Source organism: Mustelus asterias, chromosome 11 (assembly GCF_964213995.1).
Source record: "Mustelus asterias chromosome 11, sMusAst1.hap1.1, whole genome shotgun sequence".
Taxonomy (NCBI): Eukaryota; Metazoa; Chordata; class Chondrichthyes; order Carcharhiniformes; family Triakidae; genus Mustelus; species Mustelus asterias.
The window spans coordinates 5514718-5537186 of record NC_135811.1 but is presented as its reverse complement, the minus strand read 5'-3'; the positions used below and the strand labels follow the sequence as shown (position 1 = coordinate 5537186).

Below are 22469 nucleotides of genomic sequence, written 5' to 3'. Positions count from 1 at the left end.
TTTAACCTAGTGTTGTTAAAACTCTTACTGTGTTCACCCCAGTCCAACGCCGGCATCTCTACATCCAAATAAGACTCCAGGATGGTATGGTGCCTCCCTGGTGCAAGTGTCAAGGATGTCTCAGAGCGGCTGCAGGGCATTATGGAGGGGAGGGTGAACAGCCAGCTGTTGTGGTGCATATAGGCACCAATGATATAGGTAAAAAATGGGATGAGTTCCTACAAGCAGAATTTAGGGAGTTAGGAGTTAAACTATAAAGTAGGACGTCAAAGGTAGTAATCTTAGGATTGAATCATAGAATCATAGAAACCCTACAGAGCAGAAAGAGGCCATTTGGCCCATCGAGTCTGCACCAACCACAATCCTACCCAGGCCCTACCCCCATATCTCTACATATTTACCCACTAATCCCTCTAACCAACGCATCTCAGGACACTAAGGGGCAATTTTAGCATGGCCAATCAACCTAACCCGCACATCTTTGGACTGTGGGAGGAAACCGGAGCACCCGGAGGAAACCCACGCAGGCACGAGGAAAATGCGCAAACTCCACACAGACAGTGACCCAAGCCAGGAATCGAACCCAGGTCCCTGGAGCTGTGAAGCAGCAGTGCTAACCACTGTGCTACCGTGCCGCCCACTGATTGCTACCAGTGCCACGTGCTAGTCAGAGTAGGAATGTCAGTATAGCTAAAATGAATATGTGGCTTGAGGGATGGTGCAAGAGGAAGGGATTCAAATTCCTGGGACATTGGAACCGGTTCTGGAGAAGGTGGGACCAATACAAATCGGATGGTCTGCACCTGGGCAGGACTTGGAACCAAAGTCCGAGGGGGAATGTTTTCTAGTGCTGTTGGGAAGGGTTTAAACTAATTTGGCAGGGGGATGGGAACCGATGCAGGGAGTCAGAGGGAAGTAAAGTGGGAACAGAAACAAAAAGCAGTAAGGGGAAACGTGGCAGGCAGAGAAACCAAAAAGGGTCACATTGGATTTGGTACTGGGTAATGAACCAGGCCAGGTGTTAGATTTGGAGGTAGGTGAGCACTTTGGTGACAGTGACCACAATTCGATTACATTTACTTGAGCAATGGAAAGGGATAGGTATATACCAAAGGGCAAGAGTTTTAGCTGGGGGAAAGGAAATTATGATGCGATTAGGCGAGATTTAGCTGGCATAGGTTGGGGAAGGAAACTGCAGGGGATGGGCACAATTGTAATGTGGAACTTGTTCAAGGAACAGCTACTACGCGTCCTTGATAAATATGTACCTGTCAGGCAGGGAGGAAGCAGACGTGTGAGGGAACTGTGGTTTACTAAGGAGGTTGAATCTCTTGTGAAGAGGAAGAAGGAGACTTATGTTAAGATGAGACGTGAAGGCTCAGTTAGGGCACTTGAGAGTTACAGGTTAGCCAGGAAGGACCTAAAGATAGAGTTAAGAAGAGCCAGGAGGGGACATGAGAAGTCTTTGGCAGGTAGGATCAAGGAAAACCCTAAAGCTTTCTATAGGTATGTCAGGAGTAAAAGAATGACTAGGGTAAGATTAGGGCCAGTCAAGGACAGTAGTGGGAAGTTGTGCGTGGAGTCTGAAGAGATAGGAGAGGCACTAAATGAATATTTTCCGTCGGTATTCACACTGGAGAGGGACAGTGTTGTCGAGGGGAGTACTGAGATGCAGGCTGTTGGACTGGATGGGATTGATGTTCATAAGGAGGCGGTGTTAGCAATTCTGGAAAGGGTAAAAATAGATAAGTCCCCTGGGCCGGATGGGATTTATCCTAGGATTCTCTGGGAGGCTAGAGAGGAGATTGCAGAGCCTTTGGCTTTGATCTTTGTGTCGTCATTGTCTACAGGAACAGTGCCAGAAGACTGGAGGAGAGCAAATGTTGTCCCCTTGTTCAAGAAGGGGAGTCGGGACAACCCTAGTAGTTGTAGACCGGTGAGCCTTACTTCTGTTGTGGACAAAGTATTGGAAAGGATTATAAGAGATAGGATTTATAATCACCTAGAAAGGAATAATTTGATTAGCGATAGTCAGCACGGTTTTGTGAAGGGTAGCTCGTGCCTCACAAACGTTTATGAGTTCTTTGAGAAGGTGACCAAAGAGGTGGATGATGGTAAAGCGGTTGATGTAAGAACATAAGAACATAAGAAATAGGAGCAGGAGTAGGCCATCTAGCCCCTTGAGCCTGCCCCGCCATTCAATAAGATCATGGCTGATCTGAAGTGGATCAGTTCCACTTACCCGCCTTTGATCCCCATAACCCCTAATTCCCTTACCGATCAGGAATCCATCTATCCATGATTTAAGCATATTCAACGAGGTAGCCTCCACCACTTCAGTGGGCAGAGAATTCCAGAGATTCACCACCCTCTGAGAGAAGAAGTTCCTCCTCAACTCTGTCCTAAACTGACCCCTCTTTATTTTGAGGCTGTGCCCTCTAGTTCTAGCTTCCTTTCTAAGTGGAAAGAATCTCTCCACCTCTACCCTATCCAGCCCCTTCATTATCTTATAGGTCTCTATGTGGTGTATATGGATTTCAGCAAAGCGTTTGATAAGGTTCCCCATGGTAAGCTTTTGCAAAAAATACGGACACATGGGATTGAGGGTGATTTAGTGGTTTGGATCAGGAATTGGCTAGCTGTAAGAAAACAGAGGGTGGTGGTTGATGGGAAATATTCATCCTGGAGTTCAGTTACTAGTGGTGTACCGCAAGGATCTGTTTTGGGGCCACTGCTGTTTATCATTTTTATTAATGACCTGGATGAGGGCGTGGAAGGATGGATTAGTAAATTTGCGGATGACACTAAAGTCGGTGGAGTTGTAGACAGTGCGGAGGGAAGTGGCAGGTTACAGAGGGACATAGATAAGCTGCAGAGCTGGGCTGAGAGGTGGCAAATGGAGTTTAATGCGGAAAAGTGTGAGGTGATTCACTTTGGAAGGAGTAACAGGATTACAGAGTACTGGGCTAATGGTAAGATACTTGGTAGTGTGGATGAACAGAGGGATCTGGGTGTCCATGTGCATAGATCCCTGAAAGTTGGCACCCAGGTTGATAGGGTTGTTAAGAAGGCGTACGGTGTGTTAGCTTTTATTGGTAGAGGGATTGAGTTTCGGAGCCAGGAGATCATGCTGCAACTGTACAAAACTCTGGTGCGGCCGCATTTGGAGTATTGCGTACAGTTCTGGTCGCCGTATTATAGGAAAGATGTGGAAGTGTTGGAAAGGGTGCAGAGGAGATTTACCAGGATGTTGCCTGGTATGGTGGGAAAATCATATGAGGAAAGGCTGAGGGGTTTGAGGTTGTTTACGTTAGAGAGAAGAAGGTTAAGAGGTGACTTCATAGAGGCATACAAGATGATCAGAGGATTAGATAGGGTGGATAGTGAGAGCCTTTTTCCTCGGATGGTGATGGCTAGCACGAGGGGACATAGCTTTAAATTGAGGGGTGAGAGATATAGGACAGATGTTAGAGGTAGGTTCTTTACTCGGAGAGTAGTAAGGGCGTGGAATGCCCTGCCTGCAGCAGTAGTTGACTCGTCAACATTAAGAGCATTCAAATGGTTATTGGATAAACATATGGATGATATTGGAATAGTGTAGATTAGAGGGGCTTTAGATTGGTTCCATTGGTCGGCGCAACATCGAGGGCCGAAGGGCCTGTACTGCGCTGTTATGTTCTATGTTCTACATCATCATTCTAAGAGGGCAATAAATGCCAAAAAACAAGCCTGAAGGCTCTGTGTCTCAATGCAAGGAACATTTGTAATAAAGTGGATGAATTAACTGCACAGACAGTCATTAACGGATATGGTATAATTAGGATCACGGAGACCTGGCTTTAGGGTGATCAGAGATGGGAACTCAACATCCAATACTCAATATTCATAACAGTATTCAATATTCAGGAAAGATAGACAGAAAGCGCGGCTGATTAAGGAGGAGATTAATAGTAAGGAAGAACATTAGCCTGGACGATATGGAATCTGTATGGGTGGAGCTGCAGAACACCAAAGATCAAAACTCGTTAGTGGGAGTTGTGTACAGACCACCAAACAGTAGTCTTGAGGTTGGGGATGGTGTCAAGCAGGAAATTAGAGATGCGTGCAATAAGGCTACGGTAGTTATTTTGGGTGACTTCAACTGCATATTCATTGGCTCACCAAACTGGTAGCAATGCGATGGAGGAGAATTTTCTGGAATGTATAAGGGATGGTTTTCTCGACCAATATGTTGAGGAACCAACTAGAGAGCAGGCCATCCTAGACTGGGTCCTGTGTAATGAGAGATGATTAATTACCAACTTTGTGTTGCGAGATCTTTTGGGGAAGTGTGGCCATAATATGGTAGAATTCTTCATTAAGATGGAGAGTGACACAGTTAAATCTGAGACTAGGGTCCTGGACATGAGGAAAGCTAACTTTGATGGTATGAGATGTGCTTTGGCTAGGATAAGCTGGCAAAGGATACTTAACGGGTTGACAGTGGATAGGCAACGGCAGACATTTAAAGAACAACTGGATGAACTTCAACAAATGTACATCCCTGTCTGGCATAAGAGTAAAACGGGGAAGGTGGCTCATCCATGGCTAACAAGGGAAATCAGGGATAGTGTTAAAGCCAAAGAGGAGGCTTATAAATTGGCCAGAAAAAAACAGCAAATCTGAGGACTGGGAGAAATTTAAAATCCAGCAGAAAAGGACAAGAGTAAGCTTGCAGAAAACATAAAAACTGACTACAAAAGCTTCTATAGATATGTGAAGAGAAAACGACTGGTGAAGACAAATATAGGTCCCTTACAGTTAATCAGGTGGATTCATAATGGGCAACAAAGAGATGGCAGATTAACTGAACAAATACTTTGGATCTGTCTTCACTAAGGAGGACACAAATAACCCTCCAGAAATACTAGGGGATAGAGGATCTAGCATGTAGGAGGAACTGAAGGAAATCCTTATTAGTTGGGGGTGGCATGGTAGCACAGTGGTTAGCACTGCTGTGCCAGGGACCTGGGTTCGATTCCCAGCTTGGGTCACTGTCTGCATGGAGTTTGTACATTCTCCCTGTGTCTATGTGGGTTTTCTCCGGGTGCTCTGGTTTCCTCCCCATTCTGAAAGACGTGCTGGTTTGGTGCATTGACCCAAACAGGCGCCGAACTGCGGCGACTAGGGGAATTTCACAGTAACCTCATTGTCGTGTTAATGTAAGCCTTACTTGTGACTAATAAATAAACTTTTAAAAAAAGAAATTGTATTGGGGCAATTGCTAGGATTAAAACCCAGTAAGTCCCCAGGGCCTGATGCTCTGCATCCCAGAGTACTTAAGAAAGTGGCACGGGAAATAGTGGACACATTGGTGCTCATTTTCAGCCTTCTATAGACTCCGGAAGATTTCCAATGGATTGGAGGGTAGCTAATGTAACCCCACTTTTTAAAAAGGAGGGAGAGAGAAAACAGGGAATTATAGACTGGTGAGCCTGACATTGGTGGTGGGGAAAATGCTGGAGTCAATTTTAAGGATGTAACAACTAAGCATTTGGAAAACAGTGACAGGATTAGTCCAAGTCAGCATGGATTCACTAAAGGCAAATCATGCTTGACAAATCTTCTGGAATTTTTTGAGGGTGTGAGAGAGTGGACAAGGGTGAACCAGTGGATGTTATGTATCTGGACTTTCAAAAGGCTTTTGACATTGCAAGAGATTAGTGGGCAAAATTAAAGCTCGTGGTATTGGGGGTAATGCATTGATATGGATAGAGAACTGGTTGCCAGACAGGGAGCAGAGTGTGGGAATAAACAGGTCCTTTTCAGAATGGCAGGCAGTGACTATTGGGATACTACAAAGTTCAGTTCTTGGAATCCCCAGCTATTCACAAGATACAATAATGATTTGGATGAAGGAACTGAATGCAATATCTCCAAGCTTGCAGACGACACTAAGCTGTGTGGCAGTGTGTGTTGTGAGGAGGATGCTAAGAGGCTGCAGGGTGACTTGGACAGGCTGACTGAGTGGGCAAGTACTTGGCTGATGTGGATAAATGTGTGGTTATCCACTTCGGTAGCAAAACAGGAGGAAGATTATTATCTGAATGGTGGCAGTTTAGGAAAAGGGGAAGTGCAAGGTGACCTGGGTGTCATGGTGGAACAGGCGCTGAAGGTTGGCATGCAGGTACAGCAGGCGGTGAGGAAAGCTAATGGCATGCTGGTCTTCATAGCAAGAGGGTTTGAGTATAGGAGTAAGGACGTCTTGCTGCAGTTATACAGGGCCTTGGTGAGGCTACACCTTGAGTATTGTGTGCAGTTTTGGTCTCCTAGTCTGAGGAAGGACTTTCTTGCTATTGAGGGAGTCCAGCGAAGTTTCACCAGACTGATTCCCAGAATGGCAGGACAGACATATGAAGAGAGACTGGATTGACTGGGCTTGTACTCACTGGAATTTAGAAGAATGAGAGGGGATCTCATAGAAACATATAAAATTCTGATCCGATTGGACAGGCTAGATGCAGGAAGAATGTTCCCAATGTTGGGGAAGTCCAGAACTAGGGGTCACAGTCTAAGAATAAGGGGTAAGCCATTCAGGACTGAGATGATGAAGAACGTCTTCACTCAGAGTTGTGAACCTGTGGAATTCTCTACCACAGAAAGCTGTTCGGGCCAGTTCATTCCATAAGTTCAAGAGGGAGCTGGACGTGGTCCTTGCGGCATGAGGGACCAAGGGATATGGAGAGAAAGTGGGAGTGGGATACGGAAAGTGCATGATCAGCCATGATCAGAATGAATGGTGGTGCAGGCTCAAAGTGCTGAATGGCCTACTCCTACACCTATTTTCTATGTTTCTATGAGTCACCTGGGTTCAATTCCGGCCTTGGGTGACTGTGTGGAGTTTGTATGTTCTCCCCGTGTCTGCTTGGGTTTCCTCCGGGTGCTCCGGTTGCCTCGAACTGTCCAAAGATGTGCAGGTTAGGTTGAATGGCCATGGTAAATTGCCCCTTGGTGTCAGGGGGATTAGTGGGGTAAATACATGGGGTTACGGGAATAGGTGGGATTGTTGTCAGTGCAGGCTCGATGGGCTGAATGGCCTCCTTCTGCACTGTAGGGATTCTATGATTCCAAAATGGAATTTGGGACAAATGTCTTTATTCAGTGAGTGGTGAGAAGGTGGAACTCGCTACCGCACAGGGTGGTTAAAGCAGGTACAGGTATAAGATGGTAGAACAAATAAACATGTGGCTGCAGAGATGCTGCAGTAGGGAGGGGTTTAGACTTCTGAGGCAGTGGGACTATTTATAGGACAGATGGGAATGATACACGGCAGACAGTTTACACCTGACCAGGACGAGGACCAATATCCTCACACAGAGATTTCCTAGAACTGTTAGAGAGGGTTTAAATTCATTTGGCATGGGATGGGAACTAGAGAGAGAATTCAGGTAGAACAAAGAATAGTACAGCACAGGAACAGGTCCTTCGGCCTGTGGAATTCTCTACTACAGAAAGCTGTTCGGGCCAGTTCATTCCATATGTTCAAGAGGGAGCTGGACGTGGTCCTTGTGGCATGAGGGACCAAGGGGTATGAAGAGAAAGCGGGAGTGGGATACGGAAAGTGCATGATCAGCCACGATCATAATGAATGGTGGTGCAGGCTCAAAGGGCTGAATGTGGATGACACATTTCTAAACTCAAGACCTTCTGCCTCTACGTGGTCTGTTACTCTCTATTCCCTGTCTATTCATCTATTGTTCAAATAGAAAAGCAGAGCTGGTAAAGGTGAGAAGAAAATTCATCAGCAAAATTGGAAGGCAGTGGAAACAAAGGTCAGTATCAAATAGGATCAAAATATACAAAAATGATTAAAAAGGCAAAATTAAAGCACTCTTATCTGAATGCATTCAGCATTTGCAACACGTTAGATGAATTGGTGGCACAAATAGAGGTAAATGAGTATGGCCTTGTTGCTATTACAAAGAAGTGGCTGCAGGATGACCAAGGCTGGGAACTGCATATTCAAGGATATTTGAAGTTTAGGAAAGACATGCAAAATGGAAAAGGAGATTGGGTAGCGCTGTTAACAAAGGATGAGATCAGTACATTCGTGAGAGCGGATCTTAGATTGAAAGATCAAGATAATAGAATCAGTTTGAGTGGAGCTAAGAAAGAGCAAAGGTGGGAGTTATTTATAGGCCACCAAACAGTCGTAACAATGTATGGCATGATATGAATCAGGAAATTAGAGTGCATATAAAAAAGGCAGTCCAGTCCAGTCCAGTCCATGGGGAACTTCTGTTTATATGACTGGGTAAATATTAATAGCATTAATGCTGTTGAAGATGAATTCCTGTATGGGTTTCTAGAGCAGTACATTGAGGAACCAACTAAAGAATAGGCTATTTTAGATCTAATATTGTGCAATGATACAATCTCATTGTAAAGGAGCTTAAACACCAGCACAGATCAGTTGGGCTGAATGGCCTGATTCTGTGTTGTAGACTCAATGTAAGAGAGCTATCTATGTAAACTGCTTGAAGGAGTTTATGTTTATATCTTCTCGAAGAAGCAGGTCTAACAACAACTTCTCAGGGACCGTCAATGCCAGTTTTGCTAGCGACACTCACGTTCCCTGACAAGGAATGAATTTTTAAAATTGCAGATACGAACCTTGGGTTGAATTTGTTGTTTAAATTGGGCCCAGGCCCTTGGGGGAGGAGAGGGGAGGGGAGAGAGCTGAGGTGTTAACGGCTTTCCGTCTGCTGCCTCCACTCTAGCAGATGGTAAAGGGAGGAGAGGGAGTCAGCACCAGAACGTAATCAGTGGCTACCATCAGTTAATTTTACACGCGGTATTAAATATTCATGAGGGAGTTTAGATTCGCTTGAGTAAGAAACCGTCTCTGCAATTTGTTTTGTTCTTTTTTTGTCATTTATACACGGACACTGTACAAACATTATACACGGACACTATACAGACATTACACGCGGACACTGTACAAACATTATACACGGACACTATACAGACATTACACGCGGACACTGTACAAACATTATACACGGACACTATACAGACATTACACGCGGACACTGTGCACACATGACGCACGGACACTACACAAAGCTTTGGTTAAACCACATCTGGAATACTGCGTGCACTTCTGGCCACCACAGCATCCGAAAGAGGTACTGATCTTTGAAGGAGTGCAGCACCTTATTCACCAGAACATTACCAAGGGTTAAATGATGTGAGATTAAATAAATATGAATTATATTCTTGAGAATATTGAAGGTTAAGGTTTGATTCTGTATGAACACCTAGGCCAGAATTCTCCAACCTCACTCACGAATGGGACTCTCCAGTCCCACTGCAGTGAATGGAGTTTTGGCCGAATGGCAAATTCTCCGTTCTCGCTGGCCGGGCGGGGGAGCGGGTGTGTGTGTGTATGAGATTGGAGAATTTCGGCCCTGTAGTGAGTAGTTTCGAGTACCTGGGGCCAGTGTGGCAGAGGATGCGAGTATGGAAATGGAAATTAAGCAATGGATTAGCTCTGGTTGGAGTTATTGGAATGTTAGGTGATTACAAAAATATTGCAGAACCTGAAAGAAAGAAACTATAAGACAGTTGTGAGATCGGTCATGTTGTACAGTGCAGACACCTGGGTAACATCGGAGAGTGGAATAAAGACTGGATACGAATGAGGTGCTGATACTGAGATGGATGTGTGGAATGGTGAGGAAGGACAAAGTCAAGAACCAGCACATCAGGGGGGCAGTGAAGACTTTGGGAGCATCGAAGGAAGTAGCCAAGGAAAGATTGAAATGGAATTGCCATCTGTCAAGGAGGGGGAATGTGGAGAAGCGAGTGATGGAAATTGAACTGCCAGGAAGAAGGAGAAGGGGAGGGCATGAGACCAGATGGAAAGATATGGTGACGAGGGACTTGAATGCAACGGGAGTGGAAGAGGAATGAGTGATTGGCAGGATGAGATAAAGAGGGATGATCAACCAGCATTGTGTCCACTCCAAATAAAATGAGAGTTTTAAGGACTCAATAAGCTTGATGGAAACAGTTTTAGCTGGTGTGGGAGCAGGAGGGCCGTAACCTTAGAAACAGAACCAGGCCACCAAGGGAATGAGGATGGTTGAAATGTGGAACACTCGCCCATAAAAAGCAGTCAATGCAAAAAAGTGAACTGATAATTTTAAATCTGAGATCAATAGAGATTTGTTAGACAGGGTATTAAAGGGATTTGGCAGGTAGATGGAATTAGGATACAGATTAGTCCTCATCTCATTGAGTGGAAGCCTGGCATTATTCCTAAGCTCCTATCACACTACTGTTGCTGAAAGAAAGACAAATTATCACTCAAATATTTTGACTCTTTTATATCACACTTGATCACATAAAAACATCCCAATTCACTTCATAAATTACCTGCAAGATAACAGTCAGATAACATTCAGCAAGCAGTTGAATGGTAGGTTAGAGGTTTAGACTGGCCACGCTGACACTGTAGCACTCCCACTGATGGAGGCTTGGACGCAGGCAAAGATCAAATTGGCCGGATTCTCCAACAGTGCTGCCATATTATGGGGTTCACTGGTCTGAGGTGTCCTTGACAACTGCCCAAAGGCAATGTTGGCCCATTTTTGACTGGGTTCTTTTTTAATATTCATTTTTAAAAATTATTTTACTCCATTCTTAAAGTTATAAAGCCGATGTGTAGAGCAAATCCAGCAAACCATTAATCTATCTCCTTGCTTCCGCCAAAAAAGGTTCACATTGAATCCAATTTATGGTCCCCATAAGAGAGACAAACAAGATCGGAGTTGAAGCTTTGCACCCTATCTTGGCTTGATCTGACGCTTGATCTTTGCCAAAAGACCGAGAATCTTTTTTCATATTCAATCAGTGGATGTGGACCGCCTTCTTGAATATAACTCAGTAGTTTGCGAGACCATTTCAAAGGGAAGTTAAGAATCAGCCACATTGCCATGAGACTGACGTAACATATAGGCCAGAAAAGGATGGCAGATTAGTGAACCCCAATCTGTTTCTATGGCAACCTGGTAGTTTCCTGGTCATCTTTACCGATAACTAACTTTTCATTGCAGATTTATTTAATTAATTGAATTTAAATTATCCAGATGAGATTTTAACTCATTTCTCCAGGGCTTTAGTCCAGACCTCTGAATTGGGAGCTGAATAACGTAACTATTGTGCTACGGTATACAACATGCCATGAGAAAACTCAGAGTGTAAGCCATGAGTTGGGTCTGACTGCCTTTGCCCATTTTGCAGTGACCTAATTAATGGCCTTTTAGCATAGGCCACTCTACAAAAAAGGTTAGTGTGTATTTTTTTATGGGGAGGCGGAGCTGGGGAATGGGAATGATTCCTGAGATCCCACTGCTGTGTGAAGGAGAGTTCCTGATTTTTACAATCCTTTGTGTAAAAAATTGTTTCCTGATTTCATTCCTCTGCGGGCTAACTCTGATGTTGTCTAATTGTGCAGCCTTGTTCTAGGTTCCCTTCAGCAGAGGAAGTAGATTTTATTTATCTACCCGGTGAAGGTTCTAAACACCTTGGTCAGATTGCCTTAGGTTGTCAGGGTTGCTGAGACAGTATAAGAAAGCACTTATGAAATCTGCCCTAATAATATAATATTTTTATCATTCTTGTTCAATCTGCTCTGTTGCCCCTCCTGGGCCATTCTGGTCCTCCTCACCTTCTAACTGCTAGGTCAAGGCCTGGGAGTAGATCAGGCTAATAAGTGTGGTTAAAATGTGATCTGTGAAAACCTCGATATGGAGGGAAGGGAACAAAAGGTATTCAGAGAGAGAGAAACATAATTTCAAGAAAGATTTCAATGGTCGGCTGAATAATCGTAGTTTCTGAAGAGAAGGTATTAACCTGTTGCTTGCGAGTCACCATAGTAATCAGTGCTTGAGTGGAGGTTTCTATGCTTTTTCTTTATCTCTCCATCTCCTGCCTGGTTTTATTTATCGTTTATTGGGCTTTCACACCTGAAAATTTAATGATCAGGTCTTTGAGAGAACAACGTAATTTCTTCGGCCTTGAGCCAAGTACTCCAGTGTCTCCCTCCAGACTGCAGCTCATAATATTGCAAAATAATATATTTTCTGGGGACAAATAGTCAATCTGTTCCTCAAATAACAACAACCACTGGCATTTGTATAGCACCCTTAAGATAGTAAAATGTCAAGAAGTGCTTCAAACGAATAATAAAATACAAAAATTGTCACTGAGCCACATGGAGTGTTTGATGGGGTCAATGTAGAGGGAGCTTTACTCTGTATCTAACCCTGTGCTGTACCAGTCCTGCAAGTGTTTGATGGGGGACAGTGTAGAGGGAGCTTTACTCTGTATCTACCCCTGTGCTGTACCTGTCCTGGGAGTGTTTGATGGGGACAGTGTAGAGGGAGCTTTACTCTGTATCTAACCCTGTGCTGTACCAGTCCTGCAAGTGTTTGATGGGGACAGTGTAAAGGGAGCTTTACTCTGTATCTAACCCCGTGCTGTACCTGTCCTGGGAGTGTTTGATGGGGGACAGTGTAGAGGGAGCTTTACTCTGTATCTAACCCTGTGCTGTACCAGTCCTGCAAGTTTTTGATGGGGACAGTGTAGCTGTCCTGGCAGTGTTCAATCTTGCATTAAAATAACACATGCACATTTGCTGAAAGACTAACATGTTAGTTGTAAATGTTAATTTTTAAATTGAGAGATTGAAGAAGAATGAGAAATGAAGTGATGTACTTACATACGTCGCAGCTTTTTATATGGAGTAAATGTCCCAGGTGGAACGGACTTAATTCCGTTCTGTTCCAGTCGTCTGGAATGAAAGTGAAAGAGAACCATGTGAATAATTCTAAACACAAGGGCGCTGGGTAGAACACAACTGGAAGATTGCTAAATATTGCTTTTCATCCTGCGCTCATCAGGATAAACAGAAGAATGTCAAATTTCAAATAATCACAACAATTTATACCACAGGGGATGAGTGCTGATTGAATCAAGCATGTTTCCTCTGTTATTCATCAGAGACACAGTATCAAGCATACTCAACAAACCCACCCACAAAACACCGACTGTTAAGATGTGATTCGATCAAAGGGCGGCACTTGCTGAATAATCCTGAGTGTGTTAATAGCTACACCAGCAACCAATTTAAGACAATCAATTAAATTCATAATATGACTCATTCACACTTGTTAGAAATAAAATATATTCATACACGGGGACCCATTCTCTGCAAACAAAAGGAATATGTTCAAATCTTGTGGCTTTTGTGAATTACCCAGGAGTTAGGGGAGCCTATAGGTCCCCTTAGCTTTCCCCATGACACGCTTTGGCCAATGACAGTCAACTTGCCAACTAATCACCATCTTTTCACCTGTGTTATAAATTGTTGTGAGTTTTTGAAATTTGGCAATTCTTGCATTGGCCTGATGGGTGTAAGGTGAAAAGCTTCAGCAACATGTCTCTCTCTTCAGCAATAAACACAAAGTTGTGAATTATTGTCAGCGACATTATAAAACTTGACAGACGCACATTAAATCCCACCTTTGGTCAGTTAACACAGACTGTAACCTGTTTAAAATGAGTATCGGAATAGGAGACAGGGAAATAGCAACATGTTTGATATTTGTAGTTGAACATCAGAACAACTTATTGTGCAAAAAGATTCTCATTTTCCCCTCTGTGGCTTTTTTTGTGTCCTTTGGTTACTGACCATACTGCCACTGCAAACAATTCCTCCTTTGTGGTTCTGTCAAAATCAGTCATAATGTTGAACACATCGCCTTAAAGCTCTCTGCTCCAAGCAGAACAATCCCAGCTTCTCCGGTATATCTTTTCCTTTCCAATTTAATCATTTGCCTCTTCGAGCTTTCACAAACACATGTTGAGCCTGATCCCCACAGTCTTCAATCCATTACGTTGCAGCTTCAATTTAAGTTCTACAAACACTGGGGACATTAGTCCCTCCTGCCCCCTCACTACTGACCCCTTACTTCCCTTAATCCCCACCCAATCTGTGTCTCATGCCTGTCAAACTCATTTTTACAATTTCCTCCCCTTATTCATTAAGTTTCTAACTCATTTAGGATAAGGACTTTGTGACACTGCTGGACCTAGTCCCTGTGGCCAACCAGCACAGATGAGTCTAGACAGTGGGTGCTGACAGGCTATTTGACCACAAGGGCATCGAACATTAGCCTGATTCTGTCCAAATGCACAAATCGACACTAGCACATGCTCAATCATGCACACTTACACATGCAGACCTGCTCCCACACACAATCATGCACAGTCTAATGCGTACTCATTCACACATTTGTACATGCATACACACGCACACACCCGCACGCCTTTGCAGAAACAGTTTAATGGAAAGTTTGCCAAAGCACAAACCTCCATCCATTTTCTGTCACTACCTAGGATTGATAAGACCATGGGCAGAATCGTGCGCCATCTTGCATGTTTGGTGTGACGGGGTGGGTGTGAACAGTTAATTGAGAGGTAGGGTAGTGGGCGGGTGGGGACCCCTGTGCCTTTCTGCCTCCATCGTAATTAGGTTAATGGCGGGAAGGCTCATGGATAATTTCCCGTCCTGATGCCAATTCAGGCACTTAGGTGGACAATTAATGCCCATTGACAGGCTTCATCCCTCGCCCTGCCACTGGTGGTGGTAGCCAGTTCTTGGTCCCAGTGGAAAGCCAGCCGCAGGCTGATCAAGTGCCTGAGTGCCACAAGATGTACTGGACCTTCCCAGGAATGGATCTCGCTGGCACAACCTCTGGTATTTGAGACCCCATTCGCCTCCACAAAATCCCACCTCAACTATTGAGTGGAGATCAGCCCGGATCTTACCAAATAGCCCAACAGGCTTGACGGGCCGAATGGCATCCTCCAGCCCTATTTCTGATAATCGGTCTGGTTTAGTCTCCCACCAATTTGTTGTTATTTACCAAAAAGCTTATTAAAGCCTCTCCGAGAGTCAACACTAAACTCCTGGATATCTCTGAATGGACAGAAAGCATTCTGAAGGGAGAGGGTGAACAGCCAGAGGTTGTGGTACATGTTGGTACTGACGACATAGGGAGGAAGAGTGATGAGGTCCTGCAGAGGCAGTTTAGCAAGTTAGGTAGAAAGTTAAAAAGCAGGACTTCTAGGGTTGTAATCTCAGGATTACTCCCTGTTCCACGGTGACAGTGAGGCTAGGAATAGGAAGATAGTGCAGCTCAACACGTGGCTAAACAGCTGGTGTAGGAGGGAGGGTTTCAAATATCTGGACCATTGGGGTCTCTTCCGGGGCAGATGGGACCTGTAGAAGAAGGACGGGTTGCATCTAAACTGGAGGGGCACAAATATTCTGGCCGGGCGGTTTGCTAGTGTCACACGGGAGGATTTAAACTAATTTGGCAGGGGGTGGAAACCAAAGCAAAGGTGAATTAGCTGAAGGAAAACCAGAGAGTAGGGCCAGTAAGACTCAGAGAAACAGCAGGCAGGATGGGATTGCTAATCAGAGAGGGTCTGGTGGACTGAAGTGCATTTGTTTCAATGTGAGAAGTATATCAGGTAAGGCAGATGAACTTAGAGCTTGGATTAGTACCAGGAACTATGATGTTGATGCCATTACAGAGACTTGGTTAAGGGAAGGACAGGATTGGCAGCTTAACATTCCAGGATACAGATGTTCCAGGTGGGATAGAGGGGGATGTAAAAGGGATGGCAGATTTGCACTACTGGTTAAGGAGAATATCACAGCTGTACTCCGGGAGGACACCTCGGAAGGCTCATACAGCAAGGCAATGTGGGTAGAGCTCAGGAATAGGAAAGGTGTAGTCACAATGTTGGGGGTTTACTATAGGCCAGCGGGAGATTGACGAACAAATATGTAGACAGATTTTGGCAAGGTGTAAAAGTAACAGGGTTGTTGTGGTGGGAGATTTTAATTTCCCCGATATTGACTGGGACTCACTTAGTGCTAGGGGCGTGGATGGGGCAGAGTTTGTAAGGAGCATCCGGAGGGTTTCCTGAAACAGTATGTAGATAGTCCAACTAGGGAAGGGGCCATTCTGGACCTGGTATTGGGGAATGAGCCCGGCCAGGTGGTCGATATTTCAGTAGGGGAGCAGTGCGGGAACAGTGACCAGAATTCAGTAAGTTTTGTTATTGTTCCACTGGAGCAAGCAGAGAGGGAGTGATTGGAGGCAGGAGTGCTGGTGAGAGATTGATTGGATTATTTATTTATTTAATTAGTCAGTTAGTGTGGTTTTTTTTGGCCTTTACTTTTGTAGTAGTATTTTTCTTAAGTTTAAAGTGAAAACCGGAAGTGGGCTGCTAAGGAGTCTGGCAAGGGTTTTTTAAGCGCGCGAAGTATAAAAGGTAGGCTGCGGTATACAGCGGGCAGCGTTGGGAGCGGGCAGCATAGTGTGTGGGAAGCAGAGTGTGAGCTATAAGGGCTTTGGCTCACAGGGCTTAGGCAGAAAGGGCGAGCAGGGGTGAGTTTAATTCATTTTTGCTGTTTCTACCTGGTACTGGCAAGGTATCTAGAGGGGATGGGTGTGCAGGCAGTGCAATGTTCCTCTTGCACTATGTTTGAGGTGAGGGATTCCGTCAGTGTCCCTGCTGATTACACCTGTGGGAACTACACCCATCTGCTGCAGCTCCAAAACCGTGTTAGGGAACTGGAGCTGGAGTTGGATGAACTTAGGATCATTAGGGACACAGAGGTGGCCATAGACAGAAGCTTTAGGGATACAGTTACTCCGAGGAATGAAAATAGATGGGTGACGGTGAGAGGGGCTGGGAGGAAGCAGTCAGTGCAGGGATTCCCTGTGGTCGTTCCCCTTAGCAACAAGTATTCCGCTTTGGATACGGTTGAGGGGAACGACATACCAGTGGTGAGCCGCAGTGAGAGGATCTCCAGCACTGTGTCCGTCTCTGTGGCTCGGGAGGGTAAGGGGGAGAGTGGGAGGGCAATAGTTATTGGGGACTCATTAGTTAGAGGGATAGATAGGAGGTTCTGTGGCAGCAAAAGAGACTCGAGGATGGTATGTTGCCTACCGGATGCCAGGGTCCGTGACGTCTTGGACCGTGTCTTCCGAATTCTTAAGGGGGAGGGGAAACAGTCACAAGTCGTGGTACACATTGGTACCAACGACATAGGTAAGAGAAGGGACGGGGATTTAAAACAGGAATTTCGGGAACTGGGCTGGAAGCTGAGAGCCAAGACAAAACATGTGGTCATCTCTGGTACGTTACCGGTGCCACGTGATAGCGAGTTGAGGAACAGGGAGAGAGTGCAGTTAAACATGTGGTTGCAGGGATGGTGTAGGAGGGAGGGTTTCAGATACGTGGATAATTGGAACACATTCTGGGGAAGGTGGGACCTGTACAAACAGGACGGGGTGCACCTGAACCAGAGGGGCACCAATATCCTGGGAGGGAAATTTGATACGGCTCTTCAGGGGGGTTTAAACTAATTTGTCAGTGGAGTGGGAAAAGGAGTTGTAGTCCAGAAGTCAGTGTTGAGGGTGGTGAGGTATTGGGGAAGGTATCAAGATCAAGGGTGGGTACCGGTAGACAGGAAGGTGGGTTGAAGTGTGTCTACTTCAATGCAAGGAGCATCCGGAACAAGGTAGATGAACTTGGGGCGTGGATTGGTACTTGGGACTACGATGTTGTGGCCATTACGGAGACGTGGGTAGAACAAGGACAGGAATGGTTGTTGGACGTTCCGGGGTATAGATGTTTCAGTAAGTGTAGGGAAGCTGGTAAAAGAGGTGGAGGAGTAGCATTGTTAATCAAGGATAGTTTAACGGCTGCGGAAAGGCACTTTGAGGGGGATCTGCACACTGAGGTAATATGGGCTGAGGTTAGAAATAGGAAAGGAGCGGTCACGTTGTTAGGAGTTTACTATAGGCCCCCAAATAGTAATAGAGATGTGGAGGAAGAAATTGCTAAGCAGATTATGGATATGTGTGGGGGTCACAGGGTAGTTGTCATGGGGGACTTTAACTTTCCAAATATTGATTGGAACCTTTGTAGGTCAAATAGTTCGGATGCCACAGTTTTTGTGCAGTGTGTGCAGGAGGGTTTCCTGACACAATATGTGGATAGGCCGACAAGAGGTGAGGCCACATTGAATTTGGTACTGGGAAATGAACCGGGCCAAGTGATAGATTTAGTTGTGGGAGAGCACTTTGGAGATAGTGACCACAATTCGGTGTGTTTTGTTATTGCAATGGAGAGGGATAGGGCCGTACGGCAGGGCAAGGTTTACAATTGGGGGAGAGGTAATTATGATGCGATTAGGCAAGAATTAGGGGGCATAAGTTCGGAACAGAAACTGTCAGGGAAAGGCACTAATGAAAAGTGGAACTTTTTCAAGGAACAAATACTGGGTGTCCTTGATAGGTATGTTCCTGTCAGGCAGGGAGGAAATGGCCGAGTGAGGGAACCATGGTTCACAAAAGAGGTGGAATGTCTTGTGAAAAGGAAGAGGGAAGCTTATGTAGGGATGAGGAAACAAGGTTCAGATGGCTCGATTGAGGGTTACAAGTTAGCAAGGAATGAGCTGAAAAAGGGGCTTAGGAGAGCTAGGAGGGGACATGAGAAGTCCTTGGCGGGTCGGATCAAGGAAAACCCCAAGGCTTTTTACTCTTATGTGAGGAATAAAAGAATGACCAGGGTGAGGTTAGGGCCGGTCAAGGACAGTAGTGGGAACTTGTGTATGGAGTCAGTAGAGATGGGCGAGGTGATGAATGAATACTTTTCTTCAGTGTTCACCAAGGAGAGGGGCCATGTTTTTGAGGAAGAGAAGGTGTTACAGGCTAATAGGCTGGACGAAATAGTTGTTCGGAGGGAGGATGTACTGGCAGTTTTGAATAAACTGAAGGTCGATAAGTCCCCTGGGCCTGATGAAATATATCCTAGGATTCTTTGGGAGGCAAGGGATGAGATTGCAGAGCCTTTGGCTTTGATCATTGGGTCTTCACTGTCCACGGGAATGGTGCCAGAGGACTGGAGAGTGGTGAATGTTGTTCCTCTGTTTAAGAAAGGGAATAGAAATGACCCTGATAATTATAGACCGGTTAGTCTTACTTCGGTGGTTGGTAAATTGATGGAAAAGGTCCTTAGGGATGGGATTTGCGACCATTTAGAAAGATGCGGATTAATCCGGGATAGTCAGCACGGATTCGTGAAGGGCAAGTCGTGCCTCACAAATTTGATTGAATTTTTTGAGGAGGTAACTAAGTGTGTTGATGAAGGTAGGGCAGTTGATGTCATATACATGGATTTTAGTAAGGCGTTTGATAAGGTCCCCCATGGTCGGCTTATGATGAAAGTAAGGAGGTGTGGGATAGAGGGAAAGTTGGCCGATTGGATAGGTAACTGGCTGTCTGATCGAAGACAGAGGGTGGTGGTGGATGGAAAATTTTCGGACTGGAGGCAGGTTGCTAGCGGAGTGCCACAGGGATCAGTGCTTGGTCCTCTGCTCTTTGTGATTTTTATTAATGACTTAGAGGAGGGGGCTGAAGGCTGGATCAGTAAATTTGCTGATGACACCAAGATTGGTGGAGTAGTGGATGAGGTGGAGGGCTGTTGTAGGCTGCAAAGAGACATAGATAGGATGCAAAGCTGGGCTGAAAAATGGCAAATGGAGTTTAACCCTGATAAATGTGAGGTGATTCATTTTGGTAGGCCTAATTTAAATGTGGATTACAGGGTCAAAGGTAGGGTTCTGAAGACTGTGGAGGAACAGAGAGATCTTGGGGTCCATATCCACAGATCTCTAAAGGTTGCCACTCAAGTGGATAGAGGTGTGAAGAAGGCCTATAGTGTGTTAGCTTTTATTAACAGGGGGTTGGAGTTTAAGAGCCGTGGGGTTATGCTGCAACTGTACAGGACCTTGGTGAGACCACATTTGGAATATTGTGTGCAGTTCTGGTCACCTCACTATAAGAAGGATGTGGAAGCGCTGGAAAGAGTGCAGAGGAGATTTACCAGGATGCTGCCTGGTTTGGAGGGTAGGTCTTATGAGGAAAGGTTGAGGGAGCTAGGGCTGTTCTCTCTGGAGCGGAGGAGGCTGAGGGGAGACTTAATAGAGGTTTATAAAATGATGAAGGGGATAGATAGAGGGAACGTTCAAAGACTATTTCCTCGGGTGGATGGAGCTATTACAAGGGGGCATAACTATAGGGTTCATGGTGGGAGATACAGGAAGGATATCAGAGGTAGGTTCTTTACGCAGAGAGTGGTTGGGGTGTGGAATGGACTGCCTGCAGTGATAGTGGAGTCAGACACTTTAGGAACATTTAAGCGGTTATTGGATAGGCACATGGAGCACACCAGGATGATAGGGAGTGGGATAGCTTGAGCTTGGTTTCAGATAAAGCTTGGCACAACATCGTGGGCCGAAGGGCCTGTTCTGTGCTGTACTGTTCTATGTCTATGTCTAAGTTTTAAGGTACTGATGGATAAAGATAACTGAAGTCCTCAAGTTAAGGTGCTAAATTGGGGGAAGGCTAATTACAATAATATTAGGGAGGAACTGAAGATTGTAGATTGGGGGCAGATGTTTGAGGGCAAATCAACATCTGGAATGTGAGAGGCTTTCAAGTGTAAGTTGATAGGGATTCAAGACCGGCACATTCATGTAAGGATGAAGGATAAGTATGGCAAGTTTTGGAAACTTAAGCAAGGAGTAAGAAGAGCTAAAAGGGGTCATGAAAAAGCATTGGCCAGCAGGATTAAGGAAAATCCCAAGGCTTTTTACACATATATAAAGAGCAAGAGGTTAGCCAGGGAGAGGGTTGGCCCACTCAAGGACGAGGGAATCTATGTGTGGAGCCAGACGAAATGGGCGAGGTATTAAATGAGTAGTTTGCGTCAGTATTCACCAAAGGGAAGGACTTGGTGGATGATGAGTCTGGGAAAGGATGTGTAGATAGTTTGAGTCAGGTTGAGATCAAAAAGGAGGAGGTATTGGGGTTCTTGAGAAACATTAAGGTAAACAAGTCTCCAGGACCTGATGAGATATACCCCAGAATACTGAGAGAGGCAAGGGAGGAAATTGCTAGGGCCTTGAGAGAAATCTTTGTATCCTCACTGGCTACAGGGGAGGTCCCAGAAGATTGGAGAATAGCCAATGTTGTTCCTTTGTTTAAGAAGGGTAGGAAGAATAATCCAGGTAATTACAGGCCGGTGAGCCTTACATCAGTGGTAGTGAAATTATTGGAGAGGATTCTTTGAGACAGGATTTATTCCCACTTGGAAATAAGTGGACGTATTAGTGAGAGGCAACATGGTTTTGTGAAGGGGAGGTCGTGTCTCATGAACTTGATCAAGTTTTTCGAGGAAGTGATGAAGATGATTGATGAGGGTTGGGCAGTGGATGTTGTCTGCATGGACTTCAGTAAGGCCTTTGACAAGGTCCCTCATGGCAGACTGGTACAGAAGGTGAAGTCGCATGGGATCAGAGGTGAGCTGGCAAGGTGGATACAAAATTGGCTCGGTCAAAGAAGACAGAGAGTAGCAGTGGAAGGGTGCATTTCTGAATGGAGGGCTGTGACAAGTGGTGTTCCTCAGGGATCATTGCTGGGACCTTTGTTGTTTGTAATATATATAAATTATTTGGAGGAAAATGTAACTGGATTGATTAGTAAGTTTGCGGACGACACAAAGGTTGGTGGATTTTAGTGATGAGGATCATCATAGGGTACTGCAGGATATAGATCAGTTGGAGACTTGGGCGGAGAGGTGGCAGATGGAGTTTAATCCGGACAAATGTGAGGTAATGCATTTTGGAAGGTCCAATACAGATAGGAAACATACAGTAAATGGCAGAGCCCTTAGGAGTATTGATAGGCAAAGGGATCTGGGTGTACAGGTACACAGGTCACTGAAAGTGGCAATGCAGGTGGAGAAGGTAGTCAAGAAGGCATACGGCATGCTTGCCTTCATCGGCCGGGGTATTGAGTTTCAAAATTAGCAAGTCATGTTGCAGCTTTATAGAACCTTAGTTAGGCCGCACTTGGAATATAGTGTTCAATTCTGGTCGCCACACTACCAGAAGGATGTGGAGGCTTTGGAGAGGGTACAGAAAAGATTTATCAGGATGTTGCCTGGTATGGAGGGCATTAGCTATGAGGAGAGGTTGGAGAAACTTGGCTTGTTCTCACTGGAGCGACGGAGGTTGAGGGGAGACCTGATAGAAGTCTACAAGATTATGAGGGGCATAGACAGAGTGGATAGTCAGAAGCTTTTTCCCAGGGTGGAAGAGTCAATTACTAGGGTGCACAGGTTTAAGGTGCGAGGGGCAAGGTTTAAAAGAGATGTACGAGGCAGACTTTTTAACACAGAGAGTGGCGGTTGCCTGGAACTCATTGCCGGGGGAGGTAGTGGAAGCGGATATGGTGGTGACTTTTAAGGGGCTTCTTGACACGTACATGAAT

At 45.2% G+C, this 22469-nt stretch overlaps 1 protein-coding gene across 1 annotated transcript in view; it reads right to left on the bottom strand.

Annotated features, from left to right (window-relative positions):
• The window catches only part of slit1a (slit homolog 1a (Drosophila)), a 329132-nt gene that overhangs the window by 109982 nt on the left and 196681 nt on the right, over positions 1 to 22469 (bottom strand). The window contains exon 10 of the mRNA XM_078223079.1: positions 12767 to 12838. Coding sequence (XP_078079205.1) covers positions 12767 to 12838 — 72 coding nt within the window. The remainder of the gene's footprint in view (positions 1 to 12766; positions 12839 to 22469) is intronic.